This window comes from Canis aureus, chromosome 2 (assembly GCF_053574225.1).
Source record: "Canis aureus isolate CA01 chromosome 2, VMU_Caureus_v.1.0, whole genome shotgun sequence".
Lineage (NCBI taxonomy): Eukaryota > Metazoa > Chordata > Mammalia > Carnivora > Canidae > Canis > Canis aureus.
Genome location: NC_135612.1, coordinates 52,551,043 through 52,573,630, shown reverse-complemented (window position 1 = coordinate 52,573,630; position 22,588 = coordinate 52,551,043). Strand labels below are relative to the sequence as shown.

The window sequence follows — 22,588 nt, the reverse complement described above, 5'->3', positions numbered from 1 at the left end:
AATACAGCAGAAGTGTGAGCAGGTCACTTTCAAGCCTAGGTTATAAAAGGCATTTCAGGGCTAGGCTTCCACATCCACTCTACTTCCCTTGAATCAACTCACTCGGGGAAACCAGCTGTCATGAGGATATTCAGGCAACCTTCTGGAGAGACTCACTTGGCTTCTTGCTAATAGCTATGTGAAAGAGACATTTTGGAAGTGGAGCCTCCAGCCTCAGTCAAGCCAACAGATGACTGCAGCCTTGTGGGAAACTCTGAATAGGAACCACTCAGCCAAGCCACGCTTGGTGTGGAGTCGGCTTGAGTTTCTCTCCCTCTGCCCCTCCCCCCCAAATAATTAAATCTTAAAAAAAATTATCTTTCTCCCTCCCTCTGCCCCTCTTGCTCATGTACACATTCTGTCTAAAATAAATCAATCTTTAAAAAAAAAAAACCAACAACAAAACACCTAGCCAAACCACTTTCAGATTCTTGACTCTCAGAGATTGTGTAAGATAAATGTTGTTTTAAGCTGCTGAATTTTGGGAGTAATTTGTCATATAATAATATATAATTAATGCAAATAATGGTGTGTTTTGCAATATGAAACCTTGTATTTGAAAAATGCCATATTATCCTCATTTTATAAATAAGGAAACTGATCTCAGAGAGACCAAGTGATGTGCTCATCATTACTAGTTAGTGGCAGGTAAAACTGTAATGCATCCTGTGTAATAATTAATTTAAATTTATATAGGTCTGGATATAGATAGGTCTAAACTGGTATTTTACTGATTACCAATAACATTAATAGGAAATTCTGCTGTTTTTGTGCTTCTGTATCCACTCCCTCCCTTATAAGGAGGATGACCAACAAAAGTATCTTTTATTAAAGGTTGAAAATATATTCCACATATTTCTCTCTTTACACTGGTGTGTTGATTGACTTACTTGTTCACTTATGTATTTGAAATTTATTGAGGACCTACGAAGTGTCAGGAACTAAGAACATAAGAATTTGGAAGCCAGAGACCCAACCTTTGAGCTTCTAGTCTGAAAATGTTTCCAAATACAGCCATGCCTCGGAGAGATTGCAGGTTCAGGTCCATAGCACTGCAAGAAAATAAATGAATACTCCGATAAGGCAAGTCAAATGAATGTTTTTGTTACCTGTGTGTATAAAAGCTATGTTTAAAAAAAAATTTAAAAAAAGCTATGTTTACACTATGCCATAGTCTGTTAAGTGTGCAACATTATGCCCAAAAGAGCAGTGTACATACCTTAATTAAAAAATACTTTATTACTAAAAAATGCTATCATCACTGCTTTCACTGAGTTATAATGTTTTTGCTGGTGGAGGGTCTTGCCTTGGACTGGTGGATGCTAAAGGTTGGCACAATTTCTTAAAATAAGACAACAGTGAGGTTTGCTGCATTGATGGACTCTCATATCACGAATGATTTTTCTGTAGCAGGTGATGCCATTTGATAACATTTTTCCCATAGTAGAACTTCTTTCAGAATTGAAGTCAGTCTTCTCAAACCCTGCGCTGCTATTTCAACTAAGTGTATGTGGTATTCTAAGTCCTTTGTTGTCATTCCAACAGTCTTCACAGCATCTCCACCAGGAATAGATGCCATCTTAAGAAACCACTTTCTTTGCTCATCCACAGGAAGCAACTCCTCACCCATTCAAGTTTGATCATGAGATTTCAGCACTTCTGTCCTTCTTCAGGTTCTACTTCTAATACTTGTTCTCTTGCTATTTCCACCACATCTGTAGTGCCTTCATCCACTCATGGCATGAACCCCTCAAAGTTATCCATGAGAGTTGAAATCAATTTCTTCCTGGATCCTGTTAATATTGATATTTTGACCTCTTTCCATAAGTTATGAGTGGTCTCAATGGCAGCCAGAATGGTGAATCCTTTCCAGATTTTCAATTTACTTTGTCCAGATCCACCAGAGGAATTACTATCTGTGGTAGCTATAGCCTTACAAAATGCATTTCTTAAATAATAAGATTTAAAATTACTTCTAGGTCCATGGACTGCAGAATGGACATTGTGTTGGCAGGTGTGCAAACATGAGTCTCTGTACATCTCTGTCAGAGCTCTTGGAGGATCAGGTGCATTGTCAATGAGCAGTGATATTTTGACAGGAATCTTCTGAGCAGTAGACCTCAGTAGTGGGCTTGAAAAACATAGTACAGCATGTTGTAAACATATGTACTGTCTGGGCTTTGTTGTTCTCCTGATAGAGCACAGGCAGAGAGATTTAGCATCATTCTTCAGGTCCCTAGGATTTTCAGGATGGCACGTGAGCACAGGCTGAACTTCAGGTTAGCAGCTGCATTAGCCCCTAATGATAGAGTCAACACATCCTTTGGAGCTTTGAAGCCAGGCCCTGACTTCTCCTCTCTAGCTATGAGAGTCCTAAATGGCATCTTCTGATAGAAGGCTGTTTCATCCACATTGAAAATCCATTGTTTAGTGGAGCCACCTTCGTGAATGATCTCCTCTAGATCTTCTGGAGAATCTTTCCTTAAGCCTCATGAACCCACCTCTGCCAGCTTCAGACTTGTCTTCTGCAGTTTCGTCCCCTCCCTCAGGCTGCACAGAATTGAGGAGAGTGAGGGCCTTGTTCTGGATTAGGCTTTGGCTTCAGGGATGTCCTGACTGTTGGATCTTCTGTCTAGACCACCAAGACTTTCTCCTTATCAGCAATAAGGCTGTTTCACTTTATCATTCTTGTGTTCAGTGGAGTAGCACCTATAACGTCCTTCCAGAACTCTTCCTTTGTATTCACAACTTGTCTGTTTGGGGCAAGAGGCCTAGCCTTTGGCTTATCTAGACTTTCAACACACCTTCCTTTCACTAGGCTTAATCATTTCCAGCTTTTGATTTAATGTGATAGTTGTGTGACTCTTCCTTTCACTTGGACACTTAGAGGCCATTGCTGGGTTTTTAATTGGCTTAATTTCAATATTGTTGTGTCTTGGGGATCAGGGAAGTCTGAGGAGCGGGGGCGGGGGGTAGACGGAGCAGGCAGAACACACACCAAACAATTACATAACATCAAAGATCGCTGATCACAGATCGCCCTAGTAAATATAATAACGAAAATCTTTGAAATATTGGAAGAATTATCAAATGTGACCCAGAGACTGAAAGTGAGCAAATGCTATTGGAACAACGGTGCCAATAAACTTGCTAGACATGGGGTGCCATGTGAACACAGGGTATCGGAAAAATACCATAATGTGAGGTATGTCTATGCCTACCTATCTCCCTACCTGTGAAAGAAAGAGGTGCCTGGGCATCCCTCTGGCTCACCCATCGCACCATCAATGAAGCACCAGGTAACCGGTGTCTGAGTGCGAAGTTGGGAAGAAGGAGCCACGGGGTGGACTGCTGTGCTGTGGGAGCCCATGCCTTCTCTGTGCCTTGTTTAACTATGTCTGATGATGAAGTTCTGTCCCCCACAGGGAGCACTTACAGCACCACAGGGCAGCTGTCTGAAACTGCTGCCTGGTTCTGCTGGCAGAAGCGGGATTCTTAGGCCCCATGCTGCACATCCCATTCATCTTCCTGAGACCAGAGATCTCCTGGTCTTCAACTACTGTTTCTCTTCCAAACTTAGTAATTAACTTTCCAGGATTAGGAGAGGAGACTGTCACTTAGCTTTAATTAATTGTTGAAAGAACAGAGAGGGGTCTATGTTTCTAATAAAAGGAAAATAAAAAAGGGAGAGATTGGAAATATTCTGAATGGGGGAACGCAGAAATCAAATGAATGCTGATTTTCAAACTCAGCTTCTTCTCATTTTTCTTTAAAGGTTTTTTTGGGGGGAGGGGGTTTATGAAGTTTTAAATGTGTCCTTAAGGAAGGATGTATTACTCAGAATAAATGGCCTCTAGATTATTTTCCAAAGTCAGTTGTTAAAAAAATTTTTTTGAATGTCAGTCTGGTTACATTTTTTAAGAATAAAGCTTATCTGAAAAGTGACTGTCAACTCAGGGTGGGTTACAGATAAAACTGAAGTAGTGGGCATGTTAGAATCTTGAAGGAAGTTTCTTTTGAAAAAACCAAGTTGATATTTTTATTGAGAGAATGAAAAAAAAGTGTCAGTTTTCACATGACAAATTGTAGAGAGTTAAAAAAAAAAATCTCTGATGAGGTTATGTAGAAGAGAAGGATTCATGATTGAGATACATCTCAAAATCCTGGAGGACAGGACATGAGATTGTCCAGGTTGCCAAATAGAGGGATGAGTTTTAGAAGGTTGAAAAGTATTGTGTTGGAAAAATATCCATTTTCTGAAAAGGCAGAATGAAAAGAGCTGGAGTGGGAATCAGGTACATTTCTATGGGTCTCTTGAAGAGTGGGTTCTGGGAGCGTCAGGTGGAGGGCCAAGGTCAGAGAAAGACAAGTACCCCCTCACAGAGTGGATCCGTGATTACCTAGGTGCTTTTGTCTTCTCGATTTCGGTTTATAATTCTGCCATTGAGTAAGCGCCTTTTCAGAACGGGGGGTGGGGGGAGCCAATAAAGTTGAATACATACAAATAGAAACTTATATATAACAAAAATTATCAAAACAAAATCAAATGACAAATGACAATACATTTATCAAAAGATTGACTTCCTTAGCATAAGACATTTTGAAAATGTATGATGAAAAGATGAACAATCCCAAGTGAAAAATGGGCAAAGAATCTTATTAGCAGCGTGTTCACAGAAAACATAAATACACATGGACAAGAGCTACATGAAAATGTTCGCAGTATTTTCTTCTCACCCATCAGATTAGCAAAGGTTAAATGATGACCCCGTGTTGTCAAGAACGCAGAGTGCCCTCCCCACACTATTGGTGGGGGAGTAAGCTGACTCAGACTCCCTAAAGGACAAAAGAACAGTGTCTTCATAAATGTTCATATTTTTTAAACCCAGCTAAATTTTATATATTAAGGCAAAACATTTGCGTATGTAAGACATATGTACAAGGCTATTTCATTGCAGGTTTTTCATTATGAGAAACTAGAAACTACTAACTGTGCATCATAGAGAACAGACAAAATAAATTATAAATGTCCATAAAATTGAATCTGATACAGCTGTTGAAAATAACGAGGCAGGTCCATACTTATTGATTTGGAAAGCTCTGTGAGCCCTAGCAATTGAACAACTGTGTCTAGTGTGATGCCATTTTTTTGTAAAGATATAAAAACCAACTAAAATCTGTACTGAAATTGAAGTCAGCCTAGATATAAATATATACATGCTCACCGAGTCATGGAACACTTTGGAAAGCATATGAAGATGCTATTAATAATAGTTACCTCTGGAGAGCAAGCAAGCTTATTTCCTTTATCTTTGTAATTTTTTAATATCAGCATGTATTTCTTAAAAAATTTCAATGAGGTCTTTTTTCACTTTTTAACTGTACAATTAAAGCACAAACCAGAAGACTTGCCAGCTTATCTCTACGTATAGTTCAGTATTGTTAAATTTATTCACATTGCTGTGCGACCAATCTCTGCAGCTTTGTCATCTTGCAAATCTGAAACTCTGTAGCCATTAAATAATAATTCCCCATTTCCCCCTGCCCAGCCCCTGGCAACCACCACTGTGCTTTCTATGAGTTTGACTACTTGAATAACCTCATGTAAGTGGAATCGAACAGCGTTTGTCTTTTCCTGTGTCCTTTTGTGACTGGCTAATTTCACTTAGCATAATGTCCTCAGAGTTTGTGCATATTGTAGCTTGAGTCAGAATTTCCTTCATTTTTAAGGCTGAGTAATATTCCATTATATGTGGATACCACACTCGGTTTATCCATTCACCCATCAGTGGACACTTGGGTTGCTTCCATCTCTCGGCTATTGTGAATAGTGCCTCTGTGACCATGAGTATGCAAATTCAACTTTGAGTTGCTTTTAATTCTTTTGGATATATATGCATAAGTGGGATTCAATGAGTTATTTATTTTTTAATTTTTTTTAAAGATTTTATTTATTTATTCATGAGAGGCACACAGAGAGAAGCAGAGACACAGGCAGAGGGAGAAGCAGGCTCCCTGCGGGGAGCCCAACGAGGCACTCGATCTCAGGACCCCAGGATCGTGCCCTGAGCCGAAGGCAGACACTCAACCACTTAGCCACCCAGGTGTCCCTCAATGAGTTTTTTAAATAGTACTTAGCCAGTGAATTCACCTGTAGCAGCTGAGGTGATATTAGGTAGGTGCCCTGTGGGCCAGTTGAGCTGTGTAGTCTGAGGCCGGGATTTTCTTTACTAGTCTCCAGGGGCTTAGCAATTTCATTCCTGTCCCCTGAGCCTTTCCTTTGTACAGACAGGAGGGGCGTTCTCGGGCTTGTGCACCCGCTGCTCCCTGCCCGCTCCTGCCTGCATTAATTCAGCACATTTCTATAGCTCCCCGAAGGAGGAGATGCTGCAGCAGCATTTAATTAGCGGCCTGGAACATGCTTTCCCAAGGACACGACTTATTTCGCAGCCAGCTGTTGCCAGTGGCTCCCTAGCAACATGCAGCACTCACATCTGATTGCTTCTCTCTTAGGGGGTGGCTGGTCCACCTGCTGTCACCAGCCTAGGGTGGGGGCACGAGGCAAGGGGTCCCTGGGTCTAGGGCTAATTCTCTAAAAGAAGTAAATGATCGGAACCTGGTATCCCTGCAAAGCCAAATGTGGTACTAAAGCCTCTTGACCCTTGAACTACTTATCCCACCCCTCCCTTAAGCTCATGATTAGAGCAGACAGAAAGAACATCACCAGCTATAGCACAGATAGAGCGACATGGTCTAGAAAGGTCCATTGGAATTGTGAAGTGCACTGAGAGACTTTGGGGAAGAGAGAATGGTCTCGCCCCATAGTAGGCAGAGCCTGCCTTTCAGAATGGACTTGGGGGTGGTGCCTGGGAACACCACCTCTAGGACAAGGGGAAGAGGAAAGCGTCATCCCCAGTGTCCCCCGAATTGCTCTGGGTTTCCTGAGGCTTTGGAAAGAGGGCGTGGGGAGAGAGCTACCACTTTGAACGTGAACTTGCCATTCCTCAAGGGGTCTGAGAGGTGGCTGCTCAGGGACCTGACTTCAGGCCTTGATTCCTCCCAGGGGCTTCTTCTGCAGAGGCTGCAACTGGACGTTTTGAGGCAAGGTGCTGCTCAGTGACCTGCTCTATTTGGCCTATGTGGTGCTTTCACAATTTTGAGGATTTGTAAAACATCTTGCTTTTTCACGCTGCCATCAGGAGCCCCACAGTGGGACCCCTTTAGACTGGCTCGTGTGGCCCCACTTCACCTGTCCATCAGCCTGTGGCATGTGGGAGCCCCACGCACACCCTTCTGCATCCACAGTGGTGAGGGAGGCTGCATCTGCAGGGGTCCACTTGCATTTCCTAATTTGTTCCACAAATGTTTCTTGAGTTGCTTCTGAGTGTCAGAGCCTGAGCTAGGCACTGGGCCGAAAGGACCAGTAAGATGTGGCCTTTGCAGTCCTGCATTTATGGGACAGATGGGGAGGCAGACGAGGAGACAGGTTGGGGATTCACTGAGAGACTAACCAGTGCACCTGGAGTCCAGGAGCAGAAAATCTGGGTGCCTGACCCACACTGGTGGGGTCAGGGCTGACTCTGGGCAGAGATGCCACCTGAGCCCAGTTCCCAAGGATGATGGGGGTTAGGCTGGTGAGGAGAGAGGAGTGGAGGGGAGAGGGAAGAGAAGGAGACCTCAGCCAGAGGGATCTGTTCAGGGATTGGCACACAAGACCAGAGACCCAGGTTCTCCCCTAGGCCAAGAGTGCCCAAGGGGGTGGCCTGCTGAGGGATTGCACTTAGCCCCGCAGAGTGTCATCGGGGAAACCATTTATCTGGCTCCAGAGTGGATCTGACGTGGTAAGGGCAATCAGGAGGCAGGGAAGGGCTGGCAAGGAGGTTGTGGAGGTGACAGAGGAAGTGAGGTGTCTGTGTGGAGCTCTCTGCACTCCCCTCTGTCACTCCCCAGCAGGGAGCAAAGCTGCCTTAAGAGGTGGGCTCCAGGGGGGCCCCTCCTGTCCTCTGGGACCCAGCCCGCCTCTCACAGCCTCCTCTGCCCGCTTTGTGCCTTCTCCCACCTTACTACTCCTGAGGCCCGGCAGCGGGACCCTGGAGTATTATTGGAGGCTCAGCCAGGTGTGGCAGAGTCGGGGCTCTGGAAGTGACAGTTCTTGTTGGATGATGAAGCTGGTTGAGAACTCGGTTTCCCTCCAGCTTGCTGCCTCTCAGTGCTGGGCACCACTGCCCATGGCCTGTCCCAGCTGGCTCCTGGGCCCACCATACCTGACTGGGCCTCTGTGCCCTGTGGCCTATGGAGGGTGGTTAGGAGTGCTGGTGGCCGGGCAGTGACTGCGGGGTAGGGGGTGCAGAGCAGTTGTACATTGGGGGCCCGGGGAAGGAACACTTAGGGATGAGTTAGGCAGGTGGGAGACACAGTGCCTACCAAGACTGGGAACCCAGGGAGAGGCTGTCGTGGAAGGGACAGCATCCGACACGGTTGAGGGGCCATGGGACACCCAGTGAGGCATCCACAGGAGGCCCGGTAGTGAGCCTGGAGAGCCAGAGCTCTAGACTGGAGGTCAGGATTGAAGGGCCAAAATCACCCACGGCAATGTTTTGTTGAGAAAAAAATATAACAATTGCTGTGCCAAGTATTTGAAACCACACGCTCATTAACTCTTTTTTTTTTTTTTTTTAAGATTTATTAATTCATGAGAGACACAGAGAGAGAGAGGCAGAGACACAGGCAGAGGAAGAAGCGGGCTCCCTGCGGGGACCCCAGTGCAGGCTGGAGGCACATTCACTTCACCTCTCGTTGAGGGCAGGCATCCAGTGAGGGCAGCAAGTTTGGCCTCTCCAATTCTGAGGCTACCTCTTCCTAGGCTCTGACCCCACTGTGTTGCCTCCCTCAGCCTCAGTTTCTTCACCTGTAAATGGGCACAAGAATACTGACTTTGGGGTCATGAGGATGGAATAAGGGACTGCACGCCCCACACAGTCTGTGGCCTGACATGCACGGCAGAGAGCGCCCTGTAAGGGAGCACATGGCCCCTCCAGCATCTGGGTGGAGCGAGCCAGTGTTGGAAGGGTTAACCAGGCAGTTTCTGGTCCTCTTACCCTTGAACGGAAAGGCTTCCTTTTTCCCATTTCTCGAGAGACCATGGGGGGACGACAACCTTTGGTTCTGGCTTCCCTTCCAGCTGCTTCTTATTGATGAAGTGAAAATGGAAGCCACCAGCTCAAGGTTGCCCTGCTGTGTGGGCAAAGGGCCGGCTTGCCTCAGCTCGCAGGCCCCTTCCAGGCCATGCTTCACATCCCTGGAGCCACAAATCAGCAGGAAGCCTGGCTCAGGGGTGGCCACGCAGACAAAGGCTGTGGGCGACAGTGTCTTCTCCAGAAAATATGAACATGTGTGTAGTGGCTGCAGTTGTCATAGAACCGAGGGCAATCTCATAAGGCACCCACAAGAGTTTCAAGTTCAAGGCCTCCATTCATTCCCGAATGATGTTAGTGGGCTCACCCTGCAGCTCTGCTTTCCATACATTGTCATTTGCTTGCTTCCCCTCCAGCATTCAAACCTCTTTTTGGAGTTTGCAGGATCCTACATTTTATGGGTTCTAGTAGGGAGCAGGACCTGCTCCCATGAAGGGGCCTCAGCTGAGGCTCTGCCGCTGGCCCACCCCCAACAGAGCTGTGGGGTCAGCTCTGCAAGAGGTGCATATGGGCAGCTCCCTTCCTGAGTCCCAACTATGAAGTCTTAGCATCAAAACTGCCTCTTCTAAGTACAGTTTGCATGTGGAAGTAGCCTACAGTTATCGAGATCATCTACTGCTGGAGTAATGAGAATCAGGCAAAATAATTCTAATTTTTATAGAATGGCAAAGCAACTCAGAACAAATGAGGGGAATTCTCTGACAGGCCAATACTAGTAGGTGGGCCTTTCGCTGTGTAGTCTTTCTTCTAGATTCTTAAGGTCCCTTCATAGGTTTCAGGACACGTTTTGAAGAGGGTTATAAAGCTATTGCTTTGGCTATTCTTTCTGGAGTGCAGACAGACCAAGCTGAAGGCCCTGCTTGAGTTAAAGGGGCTGTCTGCTGCCCAAGATGCCTTCTGGAAGGTCAGCTGGCATTTTCTTGGCCACTTGAGCCAGACACTGTGCAAACTTCTTTATGTATGTTAGCTTACTGAACCCTCTCAGCTAACTCTCTCGAGCACCTCCTATTGTCTCTACCTTATATGAGGAACTCAGGCACAGAGAGACTACGTAACGTGCCAACAGTCACACAGCTGGAACCAGAATTCAGATTAGACTTCTGAGTCTGCCACCCAGTCAGCCCCTCACCCCTGAGTGTGGTGAAGGGCCCTGGGGAATGACGTGGGATGGAGAAGGACAGATGGCATAGCTAGGGCTCACACTGCCAGCAGGAAGCTCTGTGGGAAGGATGGAAAATCCCCAACTGAGGTACAGATCCAAGCCTGGGGGAACAGGAGAGATGCTCTGAGGGATAAGGAGCCTCTAAAGACACCTGTGAATCTCTGGCCGGGGAGGGTGGGTGGCAGATGGGCAGCCATGGAGCACAGCCCTGACCAGCTGTTGTTTGCAGAGTAGGCCGAGTGCATGGTGACAGTTGGATTAGGTGTACCCAGCAACCTCAGTGACCATCAGGTGGAGACGCACTGTGGGCCCTTCTGGCTGGCCCTTCCAGCACCTACCCGCCCTTGGAGCTTAGCGCTTGCTAATCTCTGTCCCCATGGCGGCAGGAGGTGACAGGGCCATCACTTAGGCCATGGAATCTCCCACCTCTTGCCGGCCAGGGAGCTTTTGATCAGAGAATCTTCTCCCTTCCAGAAAGTAAGATGTAAAATGAGAATGACAGGCCCAGCATCTGTAACTGGGGCGGACCGTCTCTCCTGGCCTACTCTCAATTCCCCTTTCTTCCCCAGCCTCCTGTCTCCTTTGATTTGGGTCCGCTGATTTCATTTGTGCCCTTGTGTTTCCTGCCTCATTTCACAAAGGTTTTTGAAGCAGTTATCAAAAATGCATTCCAAACAATAGGACAATAAAATAAATATCTGCATGACTCGGGGCCAGGAGAATACATGAATGAGCCTCTAGAGGTGTATGTGGGATGCTACGGTTCCTTAGAAACCCCTTTTCAGAATACTGCTTCTGCAACCGTTCCAGTCTGTCTCACACTTTAAAGCTAGACGGACATTTTGGGCATACCTTCTTTTTTTTTTTAAAGATTTTATTTATTTATTCATGAGAGACATAGAGAGAGAGAGAGGCAGAGACACAGGCAGAGGGAGAAGCAGGCTTCATGCAGGGAGCCTGACGTGGGACTTGATCCCGGGTCTCCAGGATCAGGCCCTGGGCTGAAGGCAGCGCTATACCACTAAGCCACCCGGGCTGCCCTGGGAATACCTTCTTTTTCATATTACACAAGCAGTTGGTTCATTCAGTAAATAGTCCTTAAGTATCTAATAATAAGAAAAAAAATCCCCCACCTTCATTTCTAAATTCTTTTGTCGCATTTTGGAAACAGCCCCTCAGAACCAGACACTGGCCGAGGTTTCAAATTCCAGGTAACACTCTAGAATCCATTCCTACATGTCATTTTAGCTGTTTGCCCTGTTGGTAATCCAGAGTCTTGCTACTTAGTGTTTTGGAATATTTCTCCAGAAATGTTCTAGAAAACTGCTGTAAAAATCACGTGATGGAATGCTCTCCAACATTCTCACGGCATCTTTCTGGAAAATGGCTCAGTCAGCAGCTGGATGGCATTCCTGTTCCTCTGCAGTGTGGAGCCGTGGAGAGCTGGTGAGGGGTACTGAGGCCAGAGGTGAGCCCCCTCCTCTTGTTGCTGAGCCCTCATTATGTACCCCCTCTCTCTTCTACTCTACCCCCCCCCCCCCATAAATCCACAAGGGCCTGCCTTCATGAAGTTACATTCCTTCTGACAAGCAGAAGCTAAACAAGTAACAAACGAGTGACATCCTCTGTTGTTGTTGTTGTTGTTGTTTTAAAGATCTCCCTGGCTGCTGGGTAGGAAGTGGGTCGTGCCTGGGGGAAGGGGCAAGAGGACACAGGGAGGCCACTCAGCAGTAGGCCAGGGCAGCAGGCCAGGCAGGACTAGGGCGGTAGTAGACACGGTGAGAAGTCAGAAGGAGATCTAATTTGGAGGTAAGGCCAACTGGACCAGCTGATGAATTTGGCATAGGGGTGAGGCAAAGGAACCAAGGATGCGTCTTGGCCTGACCTGGGCCAGCTGTTCCATTAGCTGGCTTAGGTAAGACAGGGAGAGGGAAAGAGTTTTGCTCTGGCCACATCAGGTGGAGAGATCTGTTAGACCTTTCAGTGAGAAGATCTACAACTTCCTAGTGATCACCCAGCACTCTGCTAGATCTGGGCTGCGGGTGCAGGAGCAGAGGGGATGGTCCCAGGGGGTAGGCTGCCCAGGAATTCACTGCCTGGATCAGGGCAACCCAGACCCCTCTGGACGCCCAACCCCCACCCCCAGGCGACTTACTCTGGCCTCATACATTCATTCCCCTGACACACGCAACACATGTTCATTGAGCACCGTGGTGGATATTTTCCATTTGCCCCTGAAAGGCACAGTTTCTGGTGTCGTCAAACTGGACAACATGTCCTTTTCTGCGGTTCCATTTAGTATTCCAACTTTTGAAGAAACATGAAAGCCAGCTGAATGAACAGATGGATAATAAAATATAATGAATAAGGCCCACGAGGCTGGGCTCCAGTAACCTGGGCCAGCGGGAGGACAGGTGAACTCAGAACCTTTTTATCCTGTGTCTCCGCTCCTCAGGCCACCATGGCCCTCTACTGCGAGGCCCTCTGCTGCGAGGTGCTGTCATGCCTCTGATGGAGCCCTGCTCAGAAGCCTTAGGCTTGACCCAAACTCCTTTGCATGGCTTCCCCACGGTGGCCTCAGCAGCATTCCCAGCCTGCCCCTGCCCTGACTGCCACTGACCTGTCCCTACACTGTCCCAGAGGGCTGTTTCCAGAGCCTGGGGCTGGCCAGCCCCCTTTCCTGGCGTCTTGGCAGATAGTCTGCTGTTCCTTGCCGCGTCCCCACCCCCCAACCATGTCCTCCAGGCTGTCATTGTTGCAGAGACCCAGCTCAGAGCCGCAGCCCTCTGAACTTTCCTTCCCTGGAAGGCACCCCCTCCTAGCCCCAACATGAATCCCAGCCTTGCTCCCCATGCTTCTTCTACACTCATCCTTCCCAGAAAGGAAACCCAGGTCCCCCCAGGAGGCACTGCTGACCTGTGTCTGGGAAGCGAGATTTCTTCAGTCACAAGGTATGGAGGAGGCAGGAAGCTGTGTCCTGTGGCCCACCAGGCTGTGTGTGCAGTACGAGCTTCTCACTTGATCCTCGAGGGCTCCGCCTGGGTCTAACTCACCTTCGTGCCTCCTGCTCGCTTGGCCCAGCCCCACTTGTGCAGGATGGTCAAGGGGCCAACTCCTGGTGCTTTGGTTTTGTAGCTCGAGGCCCAGAGCTGAGGGCAGGTGATGCTACGAACCCTCATGGTCTGAAGCCCTGAAGCCGTGCTCTTCAGCAGGCCTGGTATAGAGTTAGGGCGAAGGCATCACCAGGAACTAGTTAGAAATTCAGCCTCTTGGGTCTTTATCCAAGACCCATAGAATCAGACACCTACATTTTAACAAGTGTCTCCCGGGTACTCATGTGCACAGTTAAGGATGAGGACTAGTCACATCCACGTGAGACCTTAATAAAAGATAGAAAAACAGTGCCAATAGCTGCCACCCCATCCGGCGAAGGAAGAGCTTCAAAGTTCAGAAAGGTGTACAGTTACAGGAAACAGAAAGGACTCTAGCTGTGTTTGGTTGAAGAGGATTTGTTATTGGAGATTAGGTGTTTACAACGCTGTCGGAGGGGCCCAGAACATCCCTGCAGACCCTCTAGGGAACTGTGCTTTTGTCCCATCAGGAAGGCTGGGCTTTCAGAGCGAGTGTGGGCCTGGGGGCCTCAGATCCCTGTCTCTCCTTGACCCCAGGGTGGGGACACTGCCACTGCCCCTGCCACCACCAGCTCTCGACACCAGCAGAACTGGAAGAAACCCAATATCTCGACTCAGCCAAATCAGCGGGATGGGGTTGATCTCTTCTTCCTTCCAAATCTTCTGCGTAGTGAGACCTTACATAGGGCCAGGACTGCTTTGGGCTTTGAAGTCAAGTGATGGGGGGAAGGCTGGCAGGGCTCAGGGTGCCTATGGAAGAGGACTAGAGAAGCATGCCTAGCTGCGGGAAAGCGGTGAGCCTGCTCCACGCCACCTCTAAGGCAAGATGGTTCTACGAGAGAGTTTTGGGGAGCAAAGTATTGATGGCACCTCTGGGAGCTTGGGTAGAACATTCGGGCACAGACAATGGTGCCTGCCTCTGCTTCTGGCCTGGAGGAGCCGGGAGGTGGGAGACTGGTGCAGGAGGGCTAGGGTAGGGCCAGGGTTGGGTAAGCCATGCTGCTGGCATTGGGTGGGGCCAGGGTCAGTGGGGCATCCCCAAGGTTTCTGTGGCTCAGTGGACACTGAGGAAGGAGCCCCATTCTGTCCGCCTTCCCACCCTACCCCATGCTTGGGAGGGTAGTGTCAGAGTCTGGAGACGGAAGGGGAGAAGCTCTGGACAGCCACAAGATCGAAGTTTCATTATGGGTTTGGCTGGGCTTTGGATCCCTGAAAGACAGTGGTAACCATCAAAATGGGACTTATTCTTACAGTTTAACAGGTGATGGGGTTGAAGGAGTGCACCTGCTGTGACAAGCACTGGGTGATGGATGGGAGTGCTGAATCCCTATAGTGTACACCTGACATTCGTATTACACTGTATGTGAACCAGAAAAAAAAAATTCAAAGAAATTTTAAGAAGTACCCACAGAGCCTTGGAATCTTCCTGGGATGGAGGCTCAGGGGTGTTGAGAGGCGGGTCTCACAGGGTTGATTTGAGGCAGCGAGGAGAGGAAGAGAACCGGATCCTGTTAGACTCCATCCAGGGTCTGTGCCTGGACTTGCCCCTCATCGAGGGGCTGTTGGAGCTAGCTGCGTCCTTGGGGGACCTGGGGGGTGAGTGGGCCTGCACGCTGCGTGTGGTGTCCTGGAGGCCCCGGGCCCACGCGGTGACCCAGTTTTCTGCCTCCGTCAGAGCCGAGTGAGCTCTGATTATAGGGGGTGTGAGGGCTCTAAATGACTGCAAAGTACGTTTCAATCAGATAGAAAATAGGTGAGAAATGCATTTCCGTTAATGCTCCAATTATCCCAATCCTGACAGGACCAAAAAAAAAAAAAAAAAAAAAAAAAAAGCCCTGCTCCCTGGGACGTGCTGTCAGGATCCCCTGATTGTCCCGGCCTGCCTGGAAGCAGCTTTGTCCTCGGCTCACACAGCGAGGGGCTGCAGAGCCGTCCTGGCGGTCCTTGCTGTGGCCGAGCCCCATCTTCGAGGGCCTGGGAAGCAAAGCCCAAGGAGGGAGCCCCCCTGCCCCTTGGTGTGGGGTCTGCCCAGGGTGCACCTGTTCCTGCATGTCTGTGCAGACCCCTGACCCCGGCCCCTTCTGTGAGACCCTCCCTGCTGCTTCTCAGCTCTCTTCCACCCAGAAATAGGACTTCTGCCTCCCGGGCCTCTCTTGGATGGGCCCTGCCAACAGTTCTGATTGCTGCTGTCCTCCATCAGGTTCTCCTCTCATTTCCAGGGGGAGAGCCCATTCGTTGCCTCTACCAGCTTCCAGTGGCCCCGGGTGGTCCCTGGCTGTGGCCACATCCTCTCCAGTCTCTGCCTCTGTGCTCGCACAGCCTTCCCTCTTCTGTCTGTGGTGCAGTCAGAGTCGTCTTCCATTTTATAAGGATACCTGTGATCTCGCTCAGGGCCCATCGGGATCGTCAAGGTCATCTCCCCATGTTGAGATCCTTAAGCACAATCTGCAAGGACCCGATTTGCATCGAGGTTGACATGTACAGGTTTCAGGCTTAAGACCTGAGATCTCTGGGGACCATGCTTCGGCCCGAGAGAGCCTCCCTACCTCACATTATGTTTTGAGCTGTGTGCAATTTACTGCACATACTGTGTCATCTCTGTCCTCTGCTTTTCGTTCATGCCATCCTCTGCTAGAAACAGGCCCTTTCGCCCCTCACCCCCAGCATCTGCCTTCTCATACTCTTATTTTCAGCTCAGATGTCACCTCCTCTAGGAAGTGTTCCTTGAACTATCACACATGTTCTTGCATGTGTGTGCATCCATGCACGCACACACACACACACACACACACACACACACACAAGTGCCCCTGTTCTGTGGTAGTACTGGTGGTATTACAATAGACTTTTCCAGAATTTGTCTCTCCCCACATTAGCCTCTAAGCTGCTTAGGGCAGCAACCAGGTTTCACACATATTGTATCTGAGTGTTGATAGATTTTCGAGGAAGGAGGGAGGGAAGAAAGACCCCTGAGGGATAGACTCTTGAGTCATTTGGCTTTTTAATTTAATTTTTGGCTGCAAATTTTTAACAATCTGGCTTAATCTACAGTTGAGTGGATTTAAGGGAGTAGGAGGACAGGTGATTGGCTCCTACAGAACATTTTCTGATTAAAATCACAGGGGAAAAAAAAGCTTTTGAAAAGTAATGCTAATGATGGCTGCAAGAAGGCACCTGCATTCACCATTGTGTTCCCAGCCGGGTCCCCACAGCGTGCAGTGTGAGGGGGGCAGGGGCACCCTGCATGAGCACCCGCTGTGCAGCATGCGGTACACGGTTATCTTAGCAAATGTCCCTAACAGCCCTCTGAGGGTGAGAAGCTGAGGTTCAGACAGATGCAGAGATGGTCTCTAAGGGCTGAGCCCTTCCCACCTCAGCAGGCTAGAAGGGATGGGCAGCCGGGGGAGCCCTGGAGAAGGCACAGGGTTGGGGCAGAAGAGCTAATTGCCTTTCTAGGACACACAGGTAGACCTTCGTCACACCCCTGAAGCTTTCCCCCAATGCGGTCACGTGTGTCAAGGCCTTGGCTTTCCTCCCGGCCACACATGAGCTGCAGGCTCCTGGGAGGCCAGAGCCGCATCCCACTCAACCCCCTCTTTGACTCAAGGGGTAAACCGAAGTCTGACGGGGGACGGAGAGCGTGACCCGACAGCCTGTGTGTGGAGTCTTTGCTCAACTGGGTCTAGACGACATTTGTTCTGCTGGCCAGGGACCCTGGACACTATGCTGCCCCTGAGTTGACATTTTGTTTCTGTTCGATGGGATTACGCAAATCCAAATGGTTAAGCTGCCATTGGGTGCTATGGAAACGGAGCGCCCTGCTTTGTCTGCCCCCTCCTTCCAGCCAAGCAACAGAGGCCAGCTTCTCTGGCGAGACTCATGCTAAATCGCAGAGCATGTGCACAATTTAATTTGGACCTGGGCAGGCAGAGGGGAGAAGCCAGATTAATTACCAGAACAAATTTCCAAGCCAAGTCAGATGTCTTCCCCCAAACACTCGACCACCAGCAGGATGGGGGTGGGGTGGGCATTACAGGGTCTTTTCAAGTATCTATTAAAAATGTTATGTGCATACTTTAGCAGATAATTTATATAATGCCCAACTCTGCAGGTTCTATACCTTTTTTTTTTTTTTTTTTTTTTACAAACCAGTCCTTCATTTTGATTTTTATTCTATTTTAGTTGGCTCATTCAAGATTTTTTTTTTTTAAGATTTATTTATTCATGAGAGACATAGAGAGAGGCAGAGACACAGGCAGAGGAAGAAGCAGGCTCCCCACAGGGAGTCTGATATGGGGCTTGATCCTGGATCCTGGGATCAGGCCCTGAGCCAAAGGCAGACGCTCAACCGCTTAGTCACCCAGGCGTCCCTTAGTTGGCTTGTTCATTAATCTGTATAGGCACCAATGTGTACATGGCACCCCATCATAAGGATGGAAAAGGTAAAAAGTGAAGTCTTTTTTCCATCTGTTTCTCAGATACTGTTTCCCTCCCTGCTGAGATGCTACCATTTTGGGGTATGTCTTTTCAGACACTCAACACATATATTTATGTACCCATACCCTGTCCTTTTGTTCAAAAATGAGTAACTGTACTATGCACATTGTCCCCCTCCACACCCCTTTATTTTTCACTTAGCAATACATGTTGGCCTGTTTCAGGGCTAGTATTTCATTATATGGATGCGTCCTGATGTCTTTAGCTGGCCCGCCACTGATGGGACATTGAGGCTGCTGTATCTTGCCATTACTCACAGCGCTTCAGAGTCTAAGCTGCGCTGTCCAATATAGTCGCCACCAGCAATGTCTTCCTAGTCACATTTCTATTAATTTGAGTCAAATAAAACTTAAAATCCAGCTCCTCAGTCATGCTGGCCACATCAGTGCTCGAGAGCTGCGTGGGGCTGGTGGCTCACAAGCCAGTGGTAAGGATATGGAGCATTTCCAGGGTACAGGGAGTTCTCTGGGATAGCGCCGTCCTGTAGGGTGAATTCCTAGAAGGGCATTCTGAAGCCAGAGGTCTATATATCTTAAGAGTTGACAGACACTGCTGAACCTTCCTCTGAAGAGGCTCTAGCTATTTCTCTTCCCTGCAATCAAAGCTCAGAGAGGAACAGCACGTTTTATTTCCGAACGACTGTATGCACTGCGGGGGGAAGAAATGTTCCCTGTGTGCTGCTTGCAAGGACATTGTGTTTTGTTGGTGGTGACCAGTTGAACATCGCTGTCCCCAGCTTAACAGGGGGCGCGCCCATCACTGGGAGCCCCACATGGGCGGTCTCCCTGAGGCCTGGCTTCCTGCCCCCTTGTTAAGGGCTGCCTCTCCCCAGATCTAAGCCACCTCCATCTGCTCCTTGAGGTCCAGAGCACCTCCACGCCCTGGATCTGGACCCACTATGTCTCAGGGAAGAGTGCTGGCATCCTGGCACATTCCCTGTCTCCGTGACACAGCCTTTATTGGAAGACTCAGCCTCCTTCCTCGCCTCCCACTCTCTCCTAGCTCTTCTCTCTTTGGCAGGTGGTGACCTCTGCATCGCCAAATCCAGGTGGTGTTGCCCTGTCCTCATCTTGCCAGAGCTCTTAGCCACAGCCTGCACTTTGTCCCTTGGCTTCTGAGATGCCACGCCTGCTGCCTCTTTGATCATTTCATCCCTGCCTCCTTTGCAGCCTCCTCGTCCTCCAGCAGTTACAATCGGCCTCTTGTTTTCCTCCTTCTCTACCTTTTTTTCCTGGGCAGTCTCACTGCCACCATGGCTTTGATTAGCATCATGTGGGGAATAACGGTCATGCAGTTTAATTCCCATTTTCCGGTTACTAGTAAGACTGAGCATCTTTTCATGGTTTCTGGCCTTTGTATTCCTTATGAAAGCAGGTTAGAAGCAGAGCAGACTGGGACCCAGGTTCCCGTGCAGACCAGGGCTATGGCCCTGACTTCCCTTTGTGGCCTCAGCAGTGAAGACTGACAGCTTTCTTTGTCTACAGCTCATAGTTTCTCACCTTGAACCTGAGATTTACTCACACTCAGTTTTAGATGACAACATACCCAACTTCATCACCTGTAAAGGAGTGAGCTTTAGAGTCCCCACCACTCAGGTTCCTTCTACAGCCTTCTGTGCGCCCACTTCCCCTTCTTCGCACCTGTTGAACCTGCTCTTTATTCTTGTGTTTGACTCCTTCCTCTTCTCTCACCCTCCGGTCAGCTCTTCCCTCCATTTGTCTTCCTATCTGGTCTGAACCCTATGACCCCCCAGAGCAACCAACCTGTACCTGGTAACCTGACGAGCTCTTACCTCCTTAACTCGGGCCTGGTTGCTTTGCCAGTTTCCAATCCTAAGGATGCTGATCCAGTTGCTTCTGCCTGCCATCTTCTCTTAAGGGACACAAGCCTTCCCTTGCATCCCTTAAACAGAGGGGCCATTCATACCTCTTTTCTGGAACTTCTTTCTTTCTAATTTGGCCCTGTGTCTGTCTAGCTTCCTTAGACTGTGAACTGCATACAGGACAGTCATGCCAGTGGCATCTCTGTTCCCCCAGGGCCCAATCTGTTTGTGCAAAATAACCTATGTTTGCCTAATTTGGTTGAACAGAAAATTTCTGCCTTGGCAGTGACTGCTCCCAATCACTTGGCGCTGATACTCCTCAGATTTAAAAAGCAAGATATTTATCGGGTACAGGAAAAAATGCATAGAGAGAAATGATAAAGGGGCCCAAGTGGATGGTATATATGCATTCTTTTGAATGGACATGTCAGGGTGAGGTTGCAGGCAGAGGTGTCTGGAGAATGGCTTTTCCTCAAGTGCAGTGAGATTCTGCTAGCATTCAGGGGCTCTCATGTCAAGCAGGCTCATTTTGGTGGTGATGATACATCTTGGTGTCTGGTGATGACCTTGGCTCAAAGATGGGAAAACATTGCATCTATGCAGAAAGGAAAGAAGTTGTACTTGTCTTTGCCTGCGTAGAGGCTTCCCTGATGTAACCAGTCCTGGGCCAGCAGCTCTGAGCCTGTAGGAACAAACCTGTGAATGCACTCATAGAAATAATCCGAGGGCCTGCTGCCTGGAAGCGAGGGAGTGTCTCACACAAGCTGATGCCAATACTCTGCTTGTGCAACTACTCGGGACCCACTGCCCAGCTCTGCCCCTTTCCGTCTCTGCCTGGGGGAAGTGCAAGCATGCAGCCCACCTGTGTTCTCAGGACTACCAGGAGGCCTGTTGCTGAGAAGGGTTTGTGGCAGCAGGGGGCGGGGTGGCCAGCGTTTGAAGTCAATGCTACCTGCCTTAATTGGTCAGGCTTCAGTGAATGTGCCTTAGTCTTCCCTAGGAGGGGCCGAGTCTTTGAGAGGCCAAGACCTAATGAAGAGAGCACGGCCTTCGTTGGCCTCCCTGGGCCTGGACACAGCAGCATGCCCTGAGAGCTCGCAGTAACAGTGCACATTCTCCTGCACACCTTGACCACCGGCTCTGGCGGTAGCACCAGGCATCCGTTTCTGGGCCCAACACCATTGATCTTGTATGGCTCCCAGTGTCCTCTCTGTGCTTGAGCATTATCTTCCATTTCAAAGCCCTTCTGTAAATAAAAGCATGTGTTGTTGTTTTTTTAATTTTAAATGTTATTTCATTTGAAGTCATTATTTAATTTTTGTACAGTTTCTTTGAAGGCTTTTTTTAAAAAAAATTTAAATTCAATTTGCCAACAAATAGTATAACACCCAGTGCTCATCACATGCCCTCCTTAATGCCCATCACCCGGTTACACCATCTCCCCACCCACTTCCCCTTCTGCAACCCTTTGTTTGTTTCCCAGACTTAGGAGTGTCTCATGGTTTGATAAGTTTTCTGATGCTACAGCGTATGGAGGATTTCACTTCAGGAAGAACAAAGACCACCATTCTAACCACACCAGCCTGCTCCCCTCCCTTCTTGCTTCTGGTTGGGCTCAGCCTCTGGGACGCCCCGCAGGGGATCAGAGAGTGGGTGGGCACAGTCAAGGCGTTTCCTTCCTTTCTGGGCCAGGCCTGGGTTTTGGCAGAGGCTGTGCTCCTTGCAGCCAGGTTCTGGGAACCTCCTTACCTTGGCCCTGCCAGCCTCGGGTGGGAATGGCTTCCTGTTCCTAATCCTTGAGCACTCCAGCACCTTTGTTTTCTCACCCCTGCCCACACCTCTGTAAAGAGCCCTCCTTCAACTTCTCTTCAAAACCTTTCCAGCCATCTGTCTCTTGCTGGGGCCCTGCTGGATAATCTGTCCAGGTGTCCTCTGTCCAACCAAGTAAAGGCTAAACCCTATCAAATCCTGGAGTGGTTCTTAGGAGCTGTGTGAGCGCTCGTGTTTTTTCGCGAATAACATTTACATGTAGTGAGACACAGGGCTCCTTCTAGCCTTGGCCTTGACCCGACAGGCCTCCGAGTGGGTTTTTTCAGTCAAGGGTCACAAGGAAACCTTCGCAGCTCCTGCTGAAAGAAGAGAGGGCAGCAGGGAGATATTTTTCCTCTTAAATTTGTGCCCCAGGGCAGTCCCGGTGGCACAGCGGTTTGGTGCGGCCTGCAATCCAGGGTGTGATCCTGGAGACCCGGGATCGAGTCCCATATCGGGCTCCCTGCGTGGAGCCTGCTTCTCCCTCTGCCTGTGTCTCTGCCTCTGTCTTTGATGAATAAATAAATAAAATCTTTAAAAAATAAATAAATTTGTGCCCCGGATGTGGTCTTTTCTGCCTCCAGCCCTGCATGACAGTGGTTTCCCCGTTCAAGAGGCGCCTGTGCATGAAGTCCCTGGGGTCCAGGCCTATGGCCTCTGTGTTCAGCAGGGCCCTTCCTTCGGCTGGCTCCCAAGTGAGGAACGATGCTTCTCTGGACGCGTGCTGCTCCTTCCCCTTGGCCATGCTCTCCACCCTGGCCCTCTCTGCCCATGGAGCCGGCGTCCCTCCCGTTGGGTCTCTAGAACCCCAGCCTCCCGCTCCCATTTGGTGTGTGTGTGTGGGGGGGCTCAGAGCTGATGGGTGAGCAGCCAGTTCTGCCTGGAGCTCCTGCTTTTGTCCTCACTATCCGGGCTCCACACTATCTATTGCTCC

General features: G+C 48.9%; 1 protein-coding gene across 2 annotated transcripts in view; it reads left to right on the top strand.

Annotated features, from left to right (window-relative positions):
* The window catches only part of DET1 (DET1 partner of COP1 E3 ubiquitin ligase), a 48,687-nt gene extending 27,555 nt beyond the window's left edge, over positions 1-21,132 (top strand). Inside the window, exons 4-5 of one of the 2 annotated variants that reach the window (XM_077871825.1) lie at positions 11,704-11,863; positions 20,836-21,132. In XM_077871825.1, the coding sequence (XP_077727951.1) occupies positions 11,704-11,845 (142 nt within the window). In that variant the 3' untranslated portion in view covers positions 11,846-11,863; positions 20,836-21,132. Of the gene's footprint in view, positions 1-11,703 lie in introns of both variants that reach the window. The other variant, XM_077871821.1, reaches the window with a different exon arrangement.
* Positions 21,133-22,588: the final 1,456 nt, after the last annotated feature.